The 20,951-nt window shown below is 47.2% G+C and overlaps 1 protein-coding gene across 1 annotated transcript in view; it reads right to left on the bottom strand.

The window, feature by feature from the left end:
• Window positions 1-11,501: 11,501 nt before the first annotated feature.
• The window catches only part of LOC134220584 (thyroid receptor-interacting protein 11), a 252,082-nt gene continuing 242,632 nt past the window's right edge, over window positions 11,502-20,951 (bottom strand). The window contains 2 exon segments of the mRNA XM_062699677.1: window positions 11,502-12,258; window positions 20,526-20,810. Of these exon segments, the coding sequence (XP_062555661.1) occupies window positions 11,873-12,258; window positions 20,526-20,810 (671 nt within the window). The 3' untranslated portion in view covers window positions 11,502-11,872.

A 20,951-nucleotide genomic window follows, 5' to 3' on the forward strand; every position in this document is an offset into this window, starting at 1 on the left:
TTCTGCTGTCGTCGTGGAATCACCATTCAGTGGATTGTTGTGTGCTGCGGCGAAGGTAGCAGCTAATGCTTCAGCTTTCTGTGCAGGTGTTACTAGCAGGCTGCCATCAACTTTCAAGGGAGGGCTGTGCTTCACGTTATTGCGGAGATTTTTGCTCAGCTTGCAGAATTTGTGGCAACCGTTGTCCAACGTTCGCAGCATGTCACCAAAATTCTTGAATCGATGCTCCGCGCATTTAGTACGAATTGTGTTGTTGAGCTGAGACACAATTGACCCTAGCAACGGGTCTCGAGTGCGTAAGTACTGACGTCGTCTTACGTTTCTCAGTCGGATCAGCAGCTTAATTGAATCGGGAAGAACAGTTTTCCGAGGAACGATTGTTATTTCCGGTACGCTTGCGTCTTCAGCACGGAGGATGATATTTTCAAACAGATTGATGGCTTCGTCTATTTTGTCGTGGGTATCTAGGTTGTTGATAAGCTGAGAATTCAGGTCGATATTCTCGTTGATCGTCCTGGAGAAAAGACTCCAATTTGCTTGGTTGTAGCACCGAGAACTGCGACCTGAGGCACCATTGGAGTGTCGATGGTTATGTTGAAGGTAACTGGAAGATGATCCGACGACAGTTCAGTATGAACAATCGGGACTGGTACATTTGGATTAGATTGTTCGACAGGGTGAGATCTACACTGCAAAAATTCCACACATTTTATTGGCAAAATCCATTAATTTAATCTATGATTCTAATTAGTGCACACATAACCACTTCACGCGAAGTACAAATATAATCTATAATCAAATAAAATGTATGTGTGATCTCTAATATGCAGTTATTGAATTTATGGGTAGGTTAAATTGTATATATTTTCAATGCCAAATTGCAAAAATTTATGTGTGCGACAAATATATTCAATATAAAGAATTTTTCTCGGTGTAGAGTGTTGATGACCTTCCTCTCCCTAGTGGGTGACGTGTTGAAGACTCTGGATAATTGATATAGAAATCCGATGACACGTACTCCTGGAAGAGAATTCTATCCGCTTTATTTGCACTGGCACAATTCCACATCGTGTGCCGAGCGTTGAAATCTCCAACAATGAAGAACGGCACATCCCAAGATGTTAACATTCGTATGTCGCGCCTAAACTGGTGTAGGTGTTGCATTTTATTCGATCCGGGATAGTAGGCTGCCACAATGTTCAGTGACGACACGGCGGTGTTGATTGTGATTCCTATGGCCTCAATAGTCGTAGTCGAGAGATCCAGTTGACTGTAGGAGAGTTCTCTTTTAATAAGGATAGCTACTCCTCCGCCACGGTCTGCATTCGTGCTTAGGCGATCCATGCCGTGTAGCTTGGGTGGTACATGGAGTTTCTACTACGTAACCAAGTTTCGGTTACTACTGCAACGTCGATATCGTGAGATTCAACGAAATGGAAAAATTCTGTAATTTTGTTATTCAGGGAACGACTGTTCCAATTCAGGACTTTGATGGTATTGATTAGACATTGTAGATGTGTTTCAGTGCGAATTCGGAGAGAACTGAAAATTGTGCTGCTTTCGTTTGGCAATTTGACAGCCTTGTAAAGAGCTCACGTGCGAGCATCACAAACTCCTCCACAGAGAATAGATCATGCTCCACATCTTTCTTCCCTGTTACCGTGGGTTGACTATTAGCGTAGGAGTGGATACGTGAAACGGTTTCACTAGGCAATTGTTGCACATTGTGTTGCTGGGGCGGCAACCTATCATTTTGGGATTGTACAATTCTGGTCTTTCGGCCCACAGTGGTTCGATTTTTCCCCTCCTCAAGCTTCTTCAGATACAGCAAGCGTGTTGGACACCCTCTGAAGTTGGCGGTGTGATTTTGACTACAGTTTGCACATTTAATTTTGTCTTTCGTCACTGATTCATCGTCTGCTTTTGCAGGGATTTGGCATTCTTTCGTTAGGTGGAGTTCTCCGCACTTGACACATTTCGCTTGCAGGTTGCAGTTTCGCATACCATGTCCATATTTTTGACATCTGAAGCACTGTACAGCGTCGATCTTCTTCCGAGTGTAGAAACGCCAGTACACGATCACATTGAATAATGATTTCGTTTTCTTTAGCGTTTGCAGCTTTACAGACCCTTTTGGAAGTTGTAGCAAGTAGGCAGCGATATCGCCAGTACTCGACGCAGAGAGCAGCTTGACGTCAGATGGGACAATGTTGTTAACCCGCAGTTCAGCAATTAGTTCTTCGATGTCATATCTCGGGAGACCAGAAAGAACGAATTTGTCGGGCAGTTCGTCACTCGTTCCGTGGGTGTAAAATTGTACGTTGCTGGAGCGTAACTGTTCCACAGCTGCCACAAAGTGAGGTTTTGTTTTGTAGGTGATTTGTGTGCTACCTTTTCCAATTCGGAGAAGGTAATCTTCTTGACTAATGTTTGCTGCGACCAACAGTTGATTCAGCTCTGTAACCGTTTTATCGTAAACGAATATCGGTGGGCAACGTATTTTCCTAGAACTAGCACAGTGATTTATGGTATCACGAACGGATGACACATCATTTGCAGCTGTGTACATATTGTCCAAAGACTCAGATAACGAGTTACTGATCGGTACATTGAACACCGGTAGGTGGGTAGAAGATGATGGGTTGCATGTAGGTGGCACGGTTTGCGATTGTATCATCCCCAGGTCGATATTCCCGGAGTCAGTTCGGGTGCGATGTGAGTCTTCAGGAACCACTAACGAGTTTCCCAACATTGTGTCGATTTGTTGTGATGAGGTTATGCGCAATTAATTTTTCTCGTAATTCTTGCGAATAACAATATTAACTTTTCCCACCGGCCCAGCATCCACACCAGTGCCGGTCGCGGGCTTACCGCGAAGATTTCCAGGATGACCAATAACGGGGCCAAGGAATAGAATATAAATGAATAACAAAGCGCGCTACTACAAGAGAGATGTTTATAGTATGGGCTTTGACTTTTTTTTTTAATTATAAAATGTACCAAACTCGCCAAAAGAAATTGACCTTCTTCTTTATTTTCTTTAAGGTCTCTACATTCCAGCTGGAACTTGGTCTGCTTTTCAACTTAGTATTCTATGAGAATCCTCAGTTATTATTTCATTTCATTTGATTTATTTAGTTTACATCTATACAGATAACACTGAATCGTAGCCAAAAAATTTTTTCGAAAAAAACTTTCTTCTAAAATGTTGTCTTTGGGGGGTCCAAACACTTCACTGGATCAACAATTTGACGCTACAATACACGCATCGAGGCCGCATCTCTCCATCCTCGAATGCACCCCGCGCTCGCAAAGTCGTTTTGCACCTGGTCTGCCCACCCCGCTCGCTGTGCTCCAAGTCGTCTCGTACCTTTTTTTACAAGGGAGAATGCATTTACACACTAACCCAGCACACGTGCATTGTAGTTACCAAACTACCACACGGAAGTGTACTAGAGTGTCGGACTCAACCGTACCGGTAATACCGACTTAACTCCCTTGGGCTCCGCCATCGTTTCCCCCAGGAACTGCCTCCCAGTACTACTTCTGGGGGATGGCAGTACTTAACGTACTCGCTCATTCTCGCTCACACAGGCACCCGTCCCATGCGAGTCTTACTTGGGTTCTCGCTCTATCGCAACACCCTACATGCTCTGTTGCACCTCTATCATGCGGCATGCCACGTGGGTCTGACTTGTGTGCCCACCCTTCTCATGCCATGTGGGTCTGACTTGTATGTCCACCTTTATCATGCCATGTGAGTCTGACTTGGATGCTCACCTCTTTTATTCAGTTCGCGCTGACACATACTACTCTAGTCATTCGACATAACTCTCGCTCTGGCATCCCTTGTGGTACATTTTACTTAGGTTCCCACTTCTGACATGCCATGTGAGTCTGACTTGGGTACTCTCATAGCTCATACCATATGAGACTAGCTCAACTCAAACATACCGTGTGAGACTGATCCTTTCGTACCATGTGAGACTGACTTGGATGCTCACCCACACCCCTCTGCCTCGCCGCGGGTTATCAGTAGTCATAGGAACCGACATTCCTGCGCTACTCCCAGCGGGGCGTGTGCATTCCATACATACACCTATTCATTCACACTCTTGCCATGCTTCGAGGTGACGATCTCGGTTGCCACTCGCGGCGCCATTACCTCTGCATGGGCAGACCATTCACACACTTTTCCGCGTTCGGCACTTTTCGCTCTAACTAACCAATCACAAGTTAGTACTGCTTGTCGGTTGCTGCTCGGCACGCCAGATTCTCTGCAAGCTGCAGGCAATCTGAGTGGTTGCAGTCGAGACTGCGTTCCACTTCTCCACCGCTTGACACATCCTCTGGATAAGGGTATCCGGATTGTGTTCCGATTGTGCAAACGTCTAGCATTTCTCTCTTCTTTCGACGCCGAAAAGAGGACATACGAGCAGTATGTGCTCTGCAGTTTCGTCAACACCTGGGCAGTCAGGGCAGACGGGGATCTCCGCGTGCCCGAACCTGTGGTGGTACTGTCAGAAACAGCCATGGCCTGGCAGGAATTGTTTTAGATGGAAGTGAACTTCCCATGGGGGTCTCCCCACCCAGCTTGATAATATGTTAGGAATCAGCCGGTGGGTCCACCTACCTTCCGAGGAGTTATCCCACTCGCGCTTCCATCTGGCAAACCGAAGTCACCCTGGTACGCTCGCGGGCTCCTCTGGTGCCACGTAGCTCAAAACACTCCTCGTCTTCCCGGATGACCAGCCCGACTGGCATCATACTCGCTATCACGCAGGATGCGTCGTGCGATACCGTGCGGTAGGCCGATATCACCCTGAGACACATCAAGCGGTAGGTGCTCTCCAGTTTCTGCAGGTAACTGGTTACCCAGTGCTTTTGCCCAGGACGGGCCGCCGTACCATTGAAGCATTACTTTCTGGCTGTACCGAAGGGACTGCTTGGCGGCAATGGAAACGGGGCCGCCGTACCTAAGGATAGATGCGGCAACGCCTGCCAGTAGCCTACGTCTACTGGCGCACACCTTGGAGCTATTGGACATCATCCTCGATAATGCCGCCACAGCAGTCGAAGCCGTCTTTCACGCATATTCAACATGGCTACCGAAGGTAAGCTTGTCGTCTATGATGACCCCAAGAATCTTCAGACTTCGCTTTGAAGTGATCTCGACGTCTCCCACGTGAACAACTGCATGTAGTGCCGACTGACGGTTATTGACGATAAGCACCTCCGTCTTATATTGAGCGAGCTCAAGGCCTCTCGCACTCATCCAGTCCGCCACAGTGCTGATCGCGTGTGCTGCGGTTAGTTCTACTTCGGGAATTGACTCCCCGTAGGGTTACATCGTCAGCAAAGCCGACGATCTTCACACCAGGAGGGAACTTTGGCTTCAGAACCCCGTCATACATCAGGTTCCATAGTACCGGGCCCAGGATTGACCCTTGCGGGACTCCTGCGGTAATGGGAACACTTTTCTGACCGGCATCGGTCTCGTATAGCAACACACGGTTCTGGATGTAGCTTTCCAAGATCCGGTACAGTCCCACCGGCAGGCTAAGCCGGCGCGATGGCATCCTAAATTGCGCTATTGAATGCGTTCTCCACGTCCAGTGTCACCAACGCACAGTATCGAATTCCACGCCTTTTCCGTTGGATCGCTTCCTCTCCAGTCTGCGTCCACCGTGGACTTACCCTTCCGAAAACCAAACTGGTTGCTCGACAGGCCATCCGTACCCTCTGCGTACGGGGTGAGCCTGTTGAGAATAATCCTCTCAAGCAGTTTACCCGTCGTATCGATCAGGCAAATTAGTCTGTACGCCGATGGGTCGCCCGGAGGCTTCCCGGCCTTCGGCAGCAGTACCAACTTCTGCCTTTTCCATCTCTCAGGGAAACGACACTCATCTAGGCATCTCTGCATAGCTAGCCTGAACATGTTCGCTGCCTTGAGTGCACTGTTTGGGACTCCATCTGGCCCTGGAGCTTTGTTCATCGCAAGGGTGTTAGCCACTGCGAGTAACTCTTCGTTCATCACCGGAGCCACCATTTCGGCCACACTCCCAGCGCCTTGCAGCGCAGGAGGAGGCCAGGGACTTGGCGCGGGACGGGAAAAGTACTTCGATAATCCTCGCCAACCGGTCCGGTGACCGTTCGGGGGGTGAAGAGCCCCCTTTGGTCTTGGCCATCACGATCCTATAGGCGTCACCCCACGGATTCGCGTTGGCACCCTCGCACAGGTTGTCGAAGCACGCTCTCTTGCTGCTCTTAATGGCCTTGTTAAGGGCTAGTCTCGCAGCTCGAAACACTTCCCGGCGGACCGCTCTTTTCTCCTCGGTGCGGGCTCGTTGCGTCCTACGTCTAGCCTTGAGGCAGGCTGATCGTAGGGCTGCAATTTCGGCACTCCACCAGTATGCTGGGCGACTGCCATTTCTTGGCAGGGCTTTCTTCGGCATAGTAGCGTCGCACGCGCGTGATAGGACAGCTACCAGCGCATCCCCGCTTAGACTGTCGGTGTTGGCCTCCAGTCCCAGGGCCGCGGTGAAAACTTCGCTGTCGAAGTGATTGGACCCACAGACCTGACAGGGATCACCCGCCCTCGGACGCTGCACACCATAGTTGATCTTGAAGCGAATTGCTAGGTGATCACTATGGGTGTAGCCCTCGTCTACCCTCCAGTCTAGGTCCAGACCAGACCAGACCAGACCGGGGCTGACAAACGTTACATCTATCCATGACTCGGCCCCATTCCTACGGAATGTGCTACTGGCTCCGTCATTGACAAGCACTGCGTCGAGTTTTGCTAGTGCCTCGAGTAACGCTTGTCCCCTCTGATTGGTGCAGCGGCTGCCCCATTCCACTGCCCAAGCATTAAAATCTCCCGCTATAACGAACGGGCTCCGGCCTACTAGGTCGGAGCTTGGTGGGGCGTAGCAGCTACAATAGAACACACCTGGCTATCGCGACACCCTCCGCGGAGGAGTGTACAACCTCTTGAACCGGGTACCTTCCCGTTGTGCAGATTGCCGCCGACCTAGACCCGTCCACCACCCAGTTGCCGTTGTCGGCAGGGACGTTGTACGGGTCGGACAGGAGGGCGACATCGGTCCTCGACTCCGAGACCGACTGCCACAGCAGTTGCTGGGCAGGTGCACAGTGGTTCAGGTTCAGCTGTGTTACTTGCACGGCTTTTTCCGATTGGCTTCTCCGAAGGGACACGCAGGCCCGCCCATAGCATGGTTCCGGGCCTGCTTCTTACTGGCGCAGATGAGGCACCTAGGTGCCTTGTCGCATTCCTGCGCCTTGTCCTCCTCGCTACAGCGACGGCACATCTTGCTTCGGTCTGGGCCCTTGCAGTCATAAGACTTGTGCCCGGACTCAAGGCACCGGTAGCACCTGTCCACTGAAGGTGGATGAAGGCGGTCGTCTTTTCGCCGCAGTAACACCGCTAGGGGAGGAGAGGGCCTTGGTCTGGTTACCTTTGCTACCTTTCTCTTCTACCGCTACACGCCTGATATAAGCGTCCTGTTCTTGTCTTCTATGACTCGAACAGCTTGCCGAAGCACCAACAGGCTCTGCTTAAGCTCCTTGTTGGTGTTCTGCTTTGCCGCCTATGAACTCGATGATCTCATCGAGTTGCTCGGCCACCACCCGTATCCCCTGGTAGTGGCTCATCAGGCGTGCAGGCAGGGCTACTCCCCACCACCACTGGAGACTGTTCGGTACTGCCAATAGCAGCAATCGTCCTCCACTCTCCCCCTCTCTAATAGGGTACCTCGCTAGACCTCATTTTGCGAAGGACTGCGCGCAAAGACCCAAGTGCATGCTTTGTATACCAGAAGGCGGGAATGACCATCAGATGGATGGCTACAAATGCCCTGCATTTAGGAGTTCCTCCTGATAACGGCAACTGGGATTTCTTGCTTAAGAAGTTGCAGAGAGTTCATGTGAAAGATTCGTGATCGCCAAAATCAGCGGTGTTTACGTATGCAGTGGCTATGAGCCTCCAAGGTGGACAGTGGATGCTAGAGCGGTTAACCGACAACCTGACGGAGGCCAGTAGTTATGGAAGGTGATTCCAATGCCTGGTCTGTGGAGTGGAGCAGCAAAGTCACCAATACGAGAGGGTATATTCTCCAGGAAGATCTGGCGAAGCTAGATGTGCGAGTGTGCAATGCAGGCGCTGTAAGCACATTTCCGAGAGAAGGGAGGGAGTCTATCATCGATATCACGTTCTGCAGTACTTCGTTGATGGCGAACATGAACTGGAGAGTAAGCGAATAGTACACCCATAGCGCTATTGTATTGGGCAACGAAACCCTGTGACAACAAGGAGAAGAGTGAGCGTTGAGCAGAAGTGGAAGACGAAAGGCTTCGACTAGGACCTCTTTGTTTAGGCACTTTGACCGGACAACACTTTCGAGAACGTAGATTCGGCCGAACTCATAAGGATGGTAACGGCTTGTGATGCCGCAATGTCGCGAAAACTGGAGCCTAGGAGCATTCAGCGTCCAGCCTACTGGTGGAACGAGAGGCTCAATGCGCTACGCGCTGCTTGTCTCAGATCTCAGATAGTGAAGACGGAACCAGAGAGATATGAGCGCAAGGCGGCGTTCCGGGAAGCTAGAACCACATTGAAACGGGCAATCAAGATTAGCACGTCAGATTGCTACAAAGAGCTATGCCGAGAACCAGACGCCAATTCCTGGGGTGACGCGTTGTAATGGCGAAGATCAAAGTCCCGTCGACGAAAGCTGAAGTTATGCTGAAGGAAATTGTGGAGGGTCTCTTCCCGAAACACGATCCGACTACGTGGCCCCCCACCGATGAAGAAAAAGAAGCAATTTCCGAGGCTCGGCAGGTGTCCAATGACGAGCTGGCAGAAGCTGCGAAGCGCCTGAAAACGAAGAGAGCACTGCGATTTTGGCATATCCGGATTTGTTCAGAACGATACTCCAGAAGTGCATGGACGAGGGTAACTTTTCAGAGATGTGGAAGACCCAGAAGCTGGTACTGCTGCCAAAACCAGGAAAGCCGCCGGGAAATTCGGCTTCGTATAGGCCTATATGCCTGATAGATACAGTGTGGGGAAACTTCTGGAAATGATCATCCACAACAGGTCGACGAAGTGTATGGAGGGTGAGCGTGGACTGTCAAACATGCAGTTTGGATTCCGCAAAGGAGTATCGACAGTGGATGCAATCCGGACAGTGCTTGAGAGTGCTGAGAAAGCGTCCAAACAAATACGAAGAGGAGATCGATACTGCGCAGTGGTTACGATAGACGTAAAGAACACGTTCAACAGGGCCAACTTTGAACCCATTACCGCTGCGCAGCACAGAATGCGCCAACTATCTTTGCCACATCCTACAGAGCTATTTCCAGAGCAGAGTCCTGGTGTACGACACGAACGAAGGGCAAAAGTCGATGCTTGTTACAGTGGGTGTTCCTCAGGGCTTCATACTCGGCCCAACACGCTGGAACGGGATATATGATGGATTCCTGACACTGCGGCTGCCCAGGAAAGTGAAAATTGAGCGTTTTGCGGACGACGTGTCATTAACAGTTATGGGCGAGACACTCGAAGAAGTAGAGGCGTCTGCGACAGAGGCGATAGCCACAATCGAGAGCTGAATTAATGGAGTTAAGCTACATATAGCTCATCACAAAACTTTAACTCTTACGCATTATTATCGATTTGGATTACACGCATTTGATCGACAAAGAGGTTGCCTACGAGTTAGCTTTACGCCACGTAGTCAACCACGTCAACCATGACCGGTGCGAGAAGAAGAAAGAAGAATGCAGAAGGCTGTGCAGTGCATAAATGGCCATTCAAGTTCCGAGAAGATGAAGACACAACACCACTCAACGCTTCTCCGCATTTGAGCCTCTGAAATTAGTTTTCAAACAAAATAACATGAGGAATATTCATTGATTGGATTGGATTATCGAAGAATGGTTAAAAAAATAAATGGAAGACTCGTAAATGGTTAGAATGTTGATTTCCTTTGAAAAAAAAAGTTATGCTGGACCCCTCGGTTGGTTTTTTAAATACCCAGGAAATGAAAGATAAGAAGCTATATTTTCACGTAGTTGAAATTTGAGCGATGCCAAGGGTTTGGAGAAATCGCTCTCAATGAATTATTGGCAGTGGCTGGTTTTCTACCCGCCGCTGCCAGCATCCAGGCGCTATCGTATATGCGCAAGTAGCCAGCATAATCATCTAACGCACATCTAACGCGGGTTTTCTCAAAATTAGAAACATTTCATGAAAAACTATTTGGTACCGGTTATGTAGGAAGCTGTCCGCTACTACGCCTACCAAATATTTTTTTCGATGAAGGAGCTTAATTTTGAGAAATCGAACATAAGATGTCTTTCGCCATACTGATTTCAGAAAGTTAACTCCTAGTGTGCCGCTGTAAGCACGCTCAAAGCAGGCGATTCATTCGTCTACCTTGGATCCTTACTAACGGCTGATAATAATTATAGTCGTGAAAAACGAAAGCGCATCATCTGTGGAAGTCGGGCCACTACGGGTTCCAAAAGAAACTGCGGTCAATAAAGGTTCACTTGGACCATGCTCGAGGAGGACTTGCAAGCACTCGGGTGCTTAGGACCATCTTTGGTAGTGTGCAAGAAGACGGTGTGTGGCGGCGAAGGATGAACCACTAGCTCACCAAGCTTTACGCAGTGGTGGAAATCTGCGAATCTTACTCACAAAACAAGAAGTAGGCAATGCAAAAGACTCGCGAACATTTGTTTTGTCTTTTTCTTGCCTACCTACTACTCGCAGAGAAAACAAAAAAACGAACCCCGAAAAATGTTCGTGAAGCTTCGCAAGTCATTCGGGTTAATTTGCTAAAAGTCATAAAACAACCTTGGAACTAATTTCTCACTGATGTTCGAGCAAGAACACAATTGTTTATTGTTATTGTGTTTATGTCCAGTCAAATCTATCCATTGAATTCGAAGTAATCACAAAAACTCGCGATCGTGTTTTTACTCCCGAACAAAATACTGCTTGGCTTTTTGTTTTTGCTCTGCCCGTACTCGCGAACAAAGCAAGCGCCAGAAAAATGCAGGCAGTAGGTTCGCGCGAGTATGGCATTTTTGGTAGGCCCAATTACACTCTTTTCTTACTCGTGAAGCGAGTATTTCCACCACTGGCTTTACGGCGTACCCAGTATCTAGAAGGTAGCTAAAGACTGAAGGGCAGGGCATGTTGCAAGAATGCCGGACAGCAACCCTGCAAAGATGGTATGGAACGCAGCGAGCAAGGTGGGCAGACCAGGTGCAAAACGACTTGGCGAGCGTGGGGCACATTCGAGGATGAAAAGATGCAGCCTCGAACCGTGTATTGTGGCGTCAAATTGTTGATTAAGTGTTATCTGTTTATATGTAAGCCAAATAAATAAAATGAACCTACCTACTGTGCTGAACATTGCCAATATTCAATTTAATACCATGGCTTTCGGATTGTCTTGAGCGCCATGAAATTTTAAATATTTGCGAACATTTGTCTGATTATAATAGTTAAACACATGCTATCTGTATGCATCAAGCTCTACGTTATGGATAGCCAGTCTTAAATTTATAGACAATTAAATATTCATACGTTCCATCTTTAAGCATAAAAGTTTCTAGGTACTTTACGCTACATTTACGCGTTTTTCAAAATTGCACATGATATAAAATACAGGTCAAACAGAACAGACAAACCTACAAATTATTTACACAACCGAATAGGGGTATGGTTCGTCCGGCAAATGTCCACCTTAATCTGTGCAGACAGAGTCCCTCAATCGTTCTCGTCAAGAGGACGATCAACTGCAATCACAACGTTCTGATTTTCTCTCTACAGGTTGAATCAGGAATCGCTCAAAATATCCTTCAGTATCGAGCTGGAGCTGCGAGGGGCTTGAAATGTCGTCGTAGCCTGCAGCAGGCTATTAGATTCGCCGAGAAGAATCGGTTTTACTGGGATTTGTACGGGAGTCACCGTTGCCGTTCCTTCGCCCGATCCGGATGCTGCCGGATTGTTCTGACTTGGTTCTGCTTCCGATGGCGTTTGAGTGGGGGACGCCCGCTGCTGGGTTGGTGTGGTTGTTTGGGATCTCGTAGCATGGGAGTGAGGCTGGTGAGAGGCCATGATGTTCAGGAGTCCTCCACCGGCGGTGTTCGCAGGGCGGGGTGCAGATTCCTTTTCCAGGAATTTGACAAACGCTTCCGTTAGGCTTTCCTTGTTGTAGCTCGCTAAAAAAGAAAGCAGAATGTATTATTTTGAACGGTGTTTTATAAAGCGAGATGCAATGTGGTCATGAATCAAAATGGTTATTAGGATTGACTATTTGGCATACCATAGTATAAAAGTTCATAGCATGCTTGCCGCTTAACGACAAGGTCAACCTAATTTCTTATGCGAAATTATTTTAAATTTAATAAACCTTAATAGAAACATTTGTATTTTCTTCGTAATAATCTTCAAAGTATTTAATTCGAATAAAAAATACCAATAATTCACTTTCTGCTGCTCAACACTTAGGTTGTGCTAATTGCGGTATATTATTAGTGAAATTCACAAAAGTGAAGTAAGCATTATTTCATAGATTTCTTATGATTCATTTAAAATTGAGGATCGTAAATGTAGCCTATCCTTAATCCTAAAGTGACCAGACCTCTCGTGAGAGACTATGGAATCTGTAGAAAATCCCAGAATCCTAAAAGCATTTAAACCTTAAGAGTCTGGAGAATGTGGGAAAATTAAAAATTAGTTTGATATACGGAATTAAGGATATGTCAAAATATTCTGAAGAGTTTAGGTCATGACTATTCCAGGATCTGAACATCAGTACACATATCAGAAAATGTGTAAAATATGAAGCATCCATAGATCTGTAAAGATCAAAAAAATCTGTGATATCAACGCCTGTTCTGTAAAATCAATCAGGAAAACGCCTGAAGCACTTGAGAATTGACAAAAATAGCTTCACCGTCTTCATTCAATGGTTTTCCAGACTGAACACTTACGTAAGATGAAGGACAACGGACACTGGGGTTATAGATACTTTTGAGCAGTGTGTAGCGGTTTAAATCTGGTCATATTATGTATCAGAAGCACTTCAGTGCAGCTAATAATATGACGTCCCCTAACCCCTAATCCTACGGTATCAAGTGACCCGTGCCAAGGGAATACATGGTCTGAGGGGTGAAATAAATAGCAGGCCGCTAACGGAGCCTATGGGGTACCTGGGCACCCCCCACAGTATAACGTTCTTTTACCACGTTATTGCGGAGCTTTGGCGTGTCGGACCTATTTTCTCGCGCGATTCGTGGGACCAAAATGTCGACCAAACCAAAAAAAACAAAACAAATTTGAGTGGAGAGGAAGAAGCGTCTGACGAAAGGGTGGATCCCTTCGCCAGACGAAGTGGCTCTAATAGGTCGCCCCACCTATCGCAAGGGTGATATACGAATGCAAAATGGTAACTTGGATAAGAAACCTCGCAGTTAATAACTGTGGAAGTGCTTAATGAACACTAAGCTGCGAGGCGGCTCTGTCCCAGTGTGGGAATGTAATGCCAATAAAAAGAAAGAAAAGAAGAACCTATCGCAAGGGGCAGGGGATACAGAAGAGCGTGGCAGGTCGGAGGAGCCGCCCATCGAGATCAAGATGGACGGAGCTACTCTGACCAGTCACAAGGAGAGTTATCATTATTATTTATTCAGACTAAGGCCGAAGTGGCCTGTGGTGTATAAGAGTGTTCTCCCTTCGGCTCGGTCCATGGCTACACGTCGCCAACCACGCAGTCTACGGAGGGTCCGCAAGTCATCTTCCACCTGATCGATCCACCTTGCCCGCTGCGCACCTCGCCTTCTTGTGCCCGTCGGATCGTTGTCGAGAACCATTTTCACCGGGTTACTGTCCGACATTCTGGCTACGTGCCCGGCCCATCGCAGTCGTCCGATTTTCGCGGTGTGAACGATGGATGGTTCTCCCAACAGCTGATGCACTTCGTGGTTCATTCGCCTCCTCCACGTACCGTCCGCCATCTGCACCCCACCATAGATGGTACGTAGCACTTTCCTTTCGAAAACTCAAGTGCGCGTTGGTCCTCCACGAGCATCGTCCAGGTCTCGTGTCCGTGGAGGACTACCGGTCTAATTAGCGTTTTGTAGATTGTCAGTTTGGTACGGCGGCGAACTCTATTCGATCGGAGCGTCTTGCGGAGTCAAAACGTACGATTTCCAGCCACTATGCGTCTCCAAATTTCTCAGCTGGTGTCATTTTCGGCAGTCACCAGTGAGCCCAAGTACACAAATTCTTCTACCACCTCGATTTCGTCACCACCGATGCAAACTCGCGGTGGGTGGCTCACATTATCTTCTCTTGAACCTCTTCCTATCATGTATAAGGTGAGTGGAGGCCAGAAAATGGAGGTGATTACAGACGTTACGGACGTAATCATTTCCTTTCTGGACAACGGCGGGAAGTACAACAAGGACCTTAAGAAGTCAGTGCTGACCCTCTGCAACATGGTTGTAGAGGCAAAGCAGGAGTGGAAGTCCTTGCTGCAGGCAAGTAAGGAGGCGGAACGAAAAAACCGCCAACCTTCTTCTTCTTCTTCGATGGCTCTACATACCAACAATCTGGAACTTGGCCTGCTTTTCAACTTAGTATTCTATTAGCATTTCCTCAGTCATTAATTGAAAGCTTTTCTATGCCCGCCATTGCATGAGTATGTATCTTGTACAATGGATACACTATGCCCAGGGTGTCGAGAAAGTTTCCAGTCCGAAAACATCCTAGACCGGACCGAGAATCGAACTCGCCATCTCCGGATTGGCAATCCTACGCCTTTGCTCGTAAGGCTACTGGAGACCCCCCGACCGACTCCGCCAACCTACCGAGGAAAGAGTTGGCAGTGAGCCAAGCGGAGGAGGCCAGAAAGCCAGACTGCAGAACTCCGCAGACGCATGGCTGTTACTGGAGCAACTCCAAAGCTAAGTAAGGTCAGTATGGCAACCGACCTGAAGGAAGCTAGCGCCAAGCCGGTATTGCACGAGAAGAAGTCTACTAAAATCCGTCGGGAGAAGGTTGAGCAGGTTGCCGACCCTAAGGAACGACGGAAACCAATTCCTCCTTCTACGAGGATTACCGCAGTTCGCCGGGAAGGAAGGCCTGCCCTGGAGGGAAGTTCTGAATCCCAAAAAGGCGAAGAAGGAGCGAAAAGCGGTAGAGGAGGCGAAAGCGCCATTGGCAAAGAAGGGGAGTCCCCGCAGAGGAAAGGGCACACCTTCCAATGGTCATAGCAGGAAGAACAGAGGCGAAGCAATGATCGTCAAGGATGATTGTAAGAACTATGCTGACGTCCTGAAGGCTTTGTGGGGCGATAAAAAGCTCACTGGCCTAGGGGATGATGTCAACTGCATTCGCAGAACGCAGAAGGGCGAGATGATCCTCGTCCTGAAGCGGGATGCTGCGCGGAAGAGTTCCGGGTATAAAAAAGTTGGCAGAAGAGGTGCTGAGTGATGCGATTCAGGTTAGAGCCTTATGCCCTGTAGAGGTAATCGAATGCCGAGGCCTGGACGAAATTACCGAAGCCTGAGAGATCAGTGTGGCATTGAAATCCAGGATACCGCGATTCGGTTGCGGAAAGGTTATGCTGGAACGCAGGTTGCCTCATTCCAGGTACCAGGTAAGCTAAAGGTTGGTTGTTCGGTATGCTCGGTAGCGCAAATCAACAACTTCAGGCCTGCTTCAAGTGCTTCGATTACGGACATAAGTCATATGACTGCAAAGGTCCTGATCAGAGTTACTTAACGTAGTACGTAGACCGAGTGGCAAGTCATGCATCGATGTAGCCTTCTACAGCGCGAGATAGACGGTGGAACCAGAATGGAGGGTTCACGAAGGGTATACTGCTATTGACCATCAGGAAATACGTTTTATGGTCAGCTATACCCCCAACAGAACCACAAGGCGGGTCAGTAAAGCTGATCTAGGATGGCGTACCTTGCAGTTCGAACCAGAACCGCTGGAAGAACCACTACGGTGGGAAAATCGGACTCTAGGCCTTAGTGGTGATGAGTTACCCGATGTCCTAACACGAGCATGTGACGTGACAATGCCCAGGAGGACTATGGCAACCGCAAACCGGTGCACTGGGTGGACGAGCACGATAGCTGATCTTCGCAGAACCTGTCTTAGAGCTAAAAGAAGGTTGCGACGTGCTAGAACCGAAGCGGACTGACTAGAAAGGCGCCGGGTGTTCCAAACAGCGAGTAGAGCTTTGAACTACGAAATCAAATGTAGTAAGAGAGCTTGCTTTGAAAAGCTGTGTAGGATGGCCAATAATACTCCATGGGGGGATGCATACAGGCAAGGACCAGCAGCAAAACTCCTGAGAAATCCCCGGAGATGTTAGCCAGGATCGTTGAAGATTTGTTCCCGAAGCAAGACTCATCGGACTGGCCCGCCACACTGTACGAGTCAGTGAACGTGGTACCGCTAGTGACTAACGATGAGCTTTATGACATTTTTGCTTTATGGCATGTTTGCTTTTACCTGGAAATCAATGCAAAGCACCTGAAAAAACTAGAAAAATCAGGAATAAAATTATAGAAACTTACCACACCATAGTTTTTTTGTACCGTAATCCGGGGGAACATTAATCAGTTTCACCATTTTCAAGAAATGCATAAAATATTATTTCCTGTTATCACAATTACTTATTGTGAATTAGGTATCTTAAACTTGACTAAATTTGCTGTTGAATGATATAATCTTCGGATGAATTTGTATTTATTTTTCGCCAAAATTTGAACAATAAAATCAACATTATTTTTTGAACTGGCAGCAAGCTGCCAAAAAAGCAATTAAAACAAGTGTAATATAAAAAAACTCGTAGCTATAGTTATGTCATAAGCAATCTTATTTTCTTGGTTAATCAATTGTTTTTGTTTCGTAATTTTGATATGTATTGTTGAAAAACCAGATAATTCCACTAGCGGTGATGTATCTTTCTAACGGTGATGAAATCGATGCACATCGCTTCGGCGATTCCAACTATAATTGCCTACCTTAAGGCGTTTGCATACGCTTTCTCTATAGATAAATGATTAAGTGAGAGTGATTTTACTCCAAATTGAAAAATCAAAAAACTTGACAAAAAGTATTTCTAAAACAAGTTTAAAATTATCAAATACCCACGAACAACAGCATTATGCGTTCTACATGTAGCAGTACTCGTTTTAAAAATATGAAAAAAAAACTATGACTTTACTTACGGGGGAAATATTTACAAAACAATTAAAAAAATGATCAATGTTCCCCCGGATTACGGTACATCACTTTTTCTCAATATTACGCGTTTTCCCGGGCATTATCTGGTCAATTAGTAGTCGGGTCGTCGGGTCGGGTTCTCCAATAGATAGTACTTGTCATGGGGGGCAATACACATATAACGTAAGCACTCATAGGGGAAGGGGGTCTGTCGTTTTCTTACGCATTATATAAATAATTTTAAAAAATCATCGAAAAACCCAAAAAATGCTTACGTAACAAGCGTACGACCCCCATAGCGATACTTCCCACTTAAACTGCTTTTATGACAGGCTGCAAAATGGTGGGTTGACATCAAGGAAGGAGCGCCCAACAGAGCTCTGGTCCCCACAAATTCCTATCTCACGCTTCCACGGGTCGTCCGATGACAAAAGACCGCCAGCTAAGGGTTGTGTACTTAGCTGGTAGTGCAGCCTGGGCACTGTTGTTCTTCTGACATCAGCTAGATTGAGAAGGTATGCCTCGAGCGTCTGTTCACCAGGAGGTGCGGCTCAAACAGCGTCTGCCTGGTACCCAGCGAAATGCTGTATCGCGTCAGCTATACCTAAGGTGGCAGCTCCATGAACCTGGACGAGCGAGCCTTCTGACTCATGAACTGCAGAAGGTTGGCTGCTATTCAAGTCCGATGGTCTTGATCCGAAGAATGTGAATTCCGTGCCCCACGAGCAACACTGTATTCAGGTATAACATCTATCACAGCGGCGGTGGAAAAGCAGAGCATGGAGTTGGTTTCCTAGTGATGGGCAAGTAGATAAAGCGAGTGATGCGGTGGAAACCCATTAGCAAACGAATCTGTGTGCTGAGGATACGGGGCAAATTCTTCAATAACAGCCTAATCAATGTTTACGCACCGACAAATGATAAATCCGTGTTACCATGAAGGACACGTTTTATGAATGTCTTGATAAAGCCTATGGAGAGTGCCCAAAGCATGACGTGAAAATTGTTATCGGAGACGCTAACGCTCAGGTCGGTAGAGAGGACCTTTTCCGGCTCATAATCGGTAGGGAGAGCCCTCACTCCGCTACCAATGAAAACGGCTAGTAAATTTCGCTGCTGCCAGAGGGATGGCCATCAGTAGCACCCATTTTGCACGAAAGAATATACGAAAGCACACCTGGAGACACCTAAATGGTGAAACTTGCAACCAGATAGACCATGTTCTGGTGGAAGGGCGCCATTTCTCGGATGTTATCGATGTGCGGACATTCGGAGGTCCGAACATTAACCCTGATCACTACCTTGTAGTCAGTAAAATTCGATCACGGTTCTCAACTGTATCGAAGGAAAGATCACAGCGAACGATGCGTTAAAATATCCAGCGATTGTCGGCGGAAGGAGTATCGGCTGAGTACCGCCAGAAGCTAGACGAACGGATAAGTGCAGTCAACATTAGCGACAACATCAACGATCTATGGGAGTCGATCCATGGTGAGCACAACAGCACGAGAAGTGGTAGGCACTGCTCAGAGGCGACCCAGGATGGGTTGATTCGATGTGGAGTGTCAGAGAGTGATAGACGAGAAGAACGTTGCCAGAAGCCGGATGTTGGTGTCGGGTACCCGATCGAATAGAGATCGGTACAAGGAAGCAAGAGCAGCCGAAAAACGAACCCACCGCAGGAAGAAGAAAGAATACGAAGAAAAAGTGATTAGTGAGGCGCAGGAAAAATGAAGCAGAATGATATGCGGAGGTTTTATGAGTCTGTCAATGGTGTGCGGAGAAAGACAGCGCCATTTTCCGTCATGTGCAACGAGCAACGAGAGAATTTGCTGACAGATAAAACCGAAGAGGCTGTCAGGTGGAAGCAACACTTCGAGACTTTGTTGGATAGTTGAAGCGACGGTGCATCGGTGTACAGAATACATATTAGCGACGATGGACAAGCTGTGGAGTCGCCTACACTAGATGAGGTTAAAAAAGCTATGAAAGAGCTGAAAAATATGGGATTTGCGGACGATATCGATATTATCGGGATTAATCGCCGTGCCGTACAAGAGGCTTTTGCGCCTTTTAATTGGATTGGACTCGATCAATACCAGCAAAACGAAGTACATGATCTCTGGCAATCAATGTAGGTTCATTAGTGGTGGTGGTAGCGAAATGGTGCTGGATGGTGAAAAAATTTGAAGAGTGGTTGAAGAATTATCTGTCTGGAACATGACTGACGGTGCGATAATGATGTTACCTGCGAGGTGAAAAGGCGTATTGCAGCTGCAAATAGGGGCTTATTACGGACTTCGTAACCAGCTTAAGTCCCGTAGTGTGCAAAACGAAGACAAAATTCGCGTTGTATACCTTACTCTGAGTTCTTCCGGTGGTTTTATACGGGCCATGAAACATGGACGTTAACGGAAGTGCTGATCGAGGAAGGCTTCCGGAGTGTTTGAGCGTAAGGTGCTACGGACAATACTCGGCGGTAATCAGGAGAACAGAATCTGGCGGCGTCGCATGAATCACGAGTTTACCAGGTGTATGAAGGACTGGATATTGTTAAGCTTATACAACACGGCAGACTACGGTGGGCTGGACACATTGTTCGTATGCCGGAAGAACGTCAAGCGAAGATAATATTTAGAAGAGGTGAACCTGGAAGAGAGACCGCAGGCTTCGTGGAAGACCGCGTACACGATGTTTTTTTGCAGTTGAAGAGGACCTGAGGGCGCTCAATTCAGGGCGACTGGAAGCGATTGGCCCAGGATCGAGTCCAGTGGAGAAGGATACTCCATTCGGCGTAGGTTCATCGAAGAGCTGTAGCCCATCAAGTATCAAGTAAATATGACAGATATACTTCTTCTTCTTCTTCAATGGCTTTACATTCCAACTGGAACTTGTCCTGCTTTTCAACAAGTATTCTATTAGCATTTCGTCAGTTATTAATTGAAAGCTTTTCTATGCCCACCATTGCATCTTGTGTGGCAAGTACAATGGATACACTATGCCCAGGGTGTCGATAAAGTTTCCAACCAGAAAACATCCTAGACCAGACCGATAATCGAATTCGCCATCTCCGAATTGGCAATTCTACGCCTTAGCGCCAAGACTACTGGAGACAGATATACATATGTTGCTTAAAATCATGTTTGATGGTCTAACATCATCTAATATATTATACAAACTATGTTATACAAAATAACCTCATGACCATGAAACGGGTATTATGTTGAACATCACTTACCTCCTGAAGAAGCGGGAGAACCACCACTGCCCAGAATGTTGTTGAACCAACCTCCGCCGGTTCGGTTCAGTCCGACCTTGATACATTCACTCTGATCCAATGTGGTTAGTATTTATTGAGATAACGCTTCATATCTGATGCTTATCGATTTCCTGATCCAAGGGGCCACGACGTAACCAATTACCAAATTCTTAACCAGGGACTTTTCAACCTTGTCCGCCTGGCTCGCTTCGTTGGCGCGGAGACGACCCTCAAGAGTTTCGTACTTTTCGTTGCTTTTCGCCACTGGGGGTAAGATATGGAAAGTGTAACAGAATTAGTGTATTGTAAAACAAAATATTTAAATGATAATATAATCTAGTTGGTTACATGATAACTTATAATCTAATCTTACGGATTTCCATAATTAGGAAAGAAAAATTCATG

The sequence above is a fragment of the Armigeres subalbatus genome, chromosome 1 (genome assembly GCF_024139115.2).
Source record: "Armigeres subalbatus isolate Guangzhou_Male chromosome 1, GZ_Asu_2, whole genome shotgun sequence".
Taxonomy (NCBI): domain Eukaryota; kingdom Metazoa; phylum Arthropoda; class Insecta; order Diptera; family Culicidae; genus Armigeres; species Armigeres subalbatus.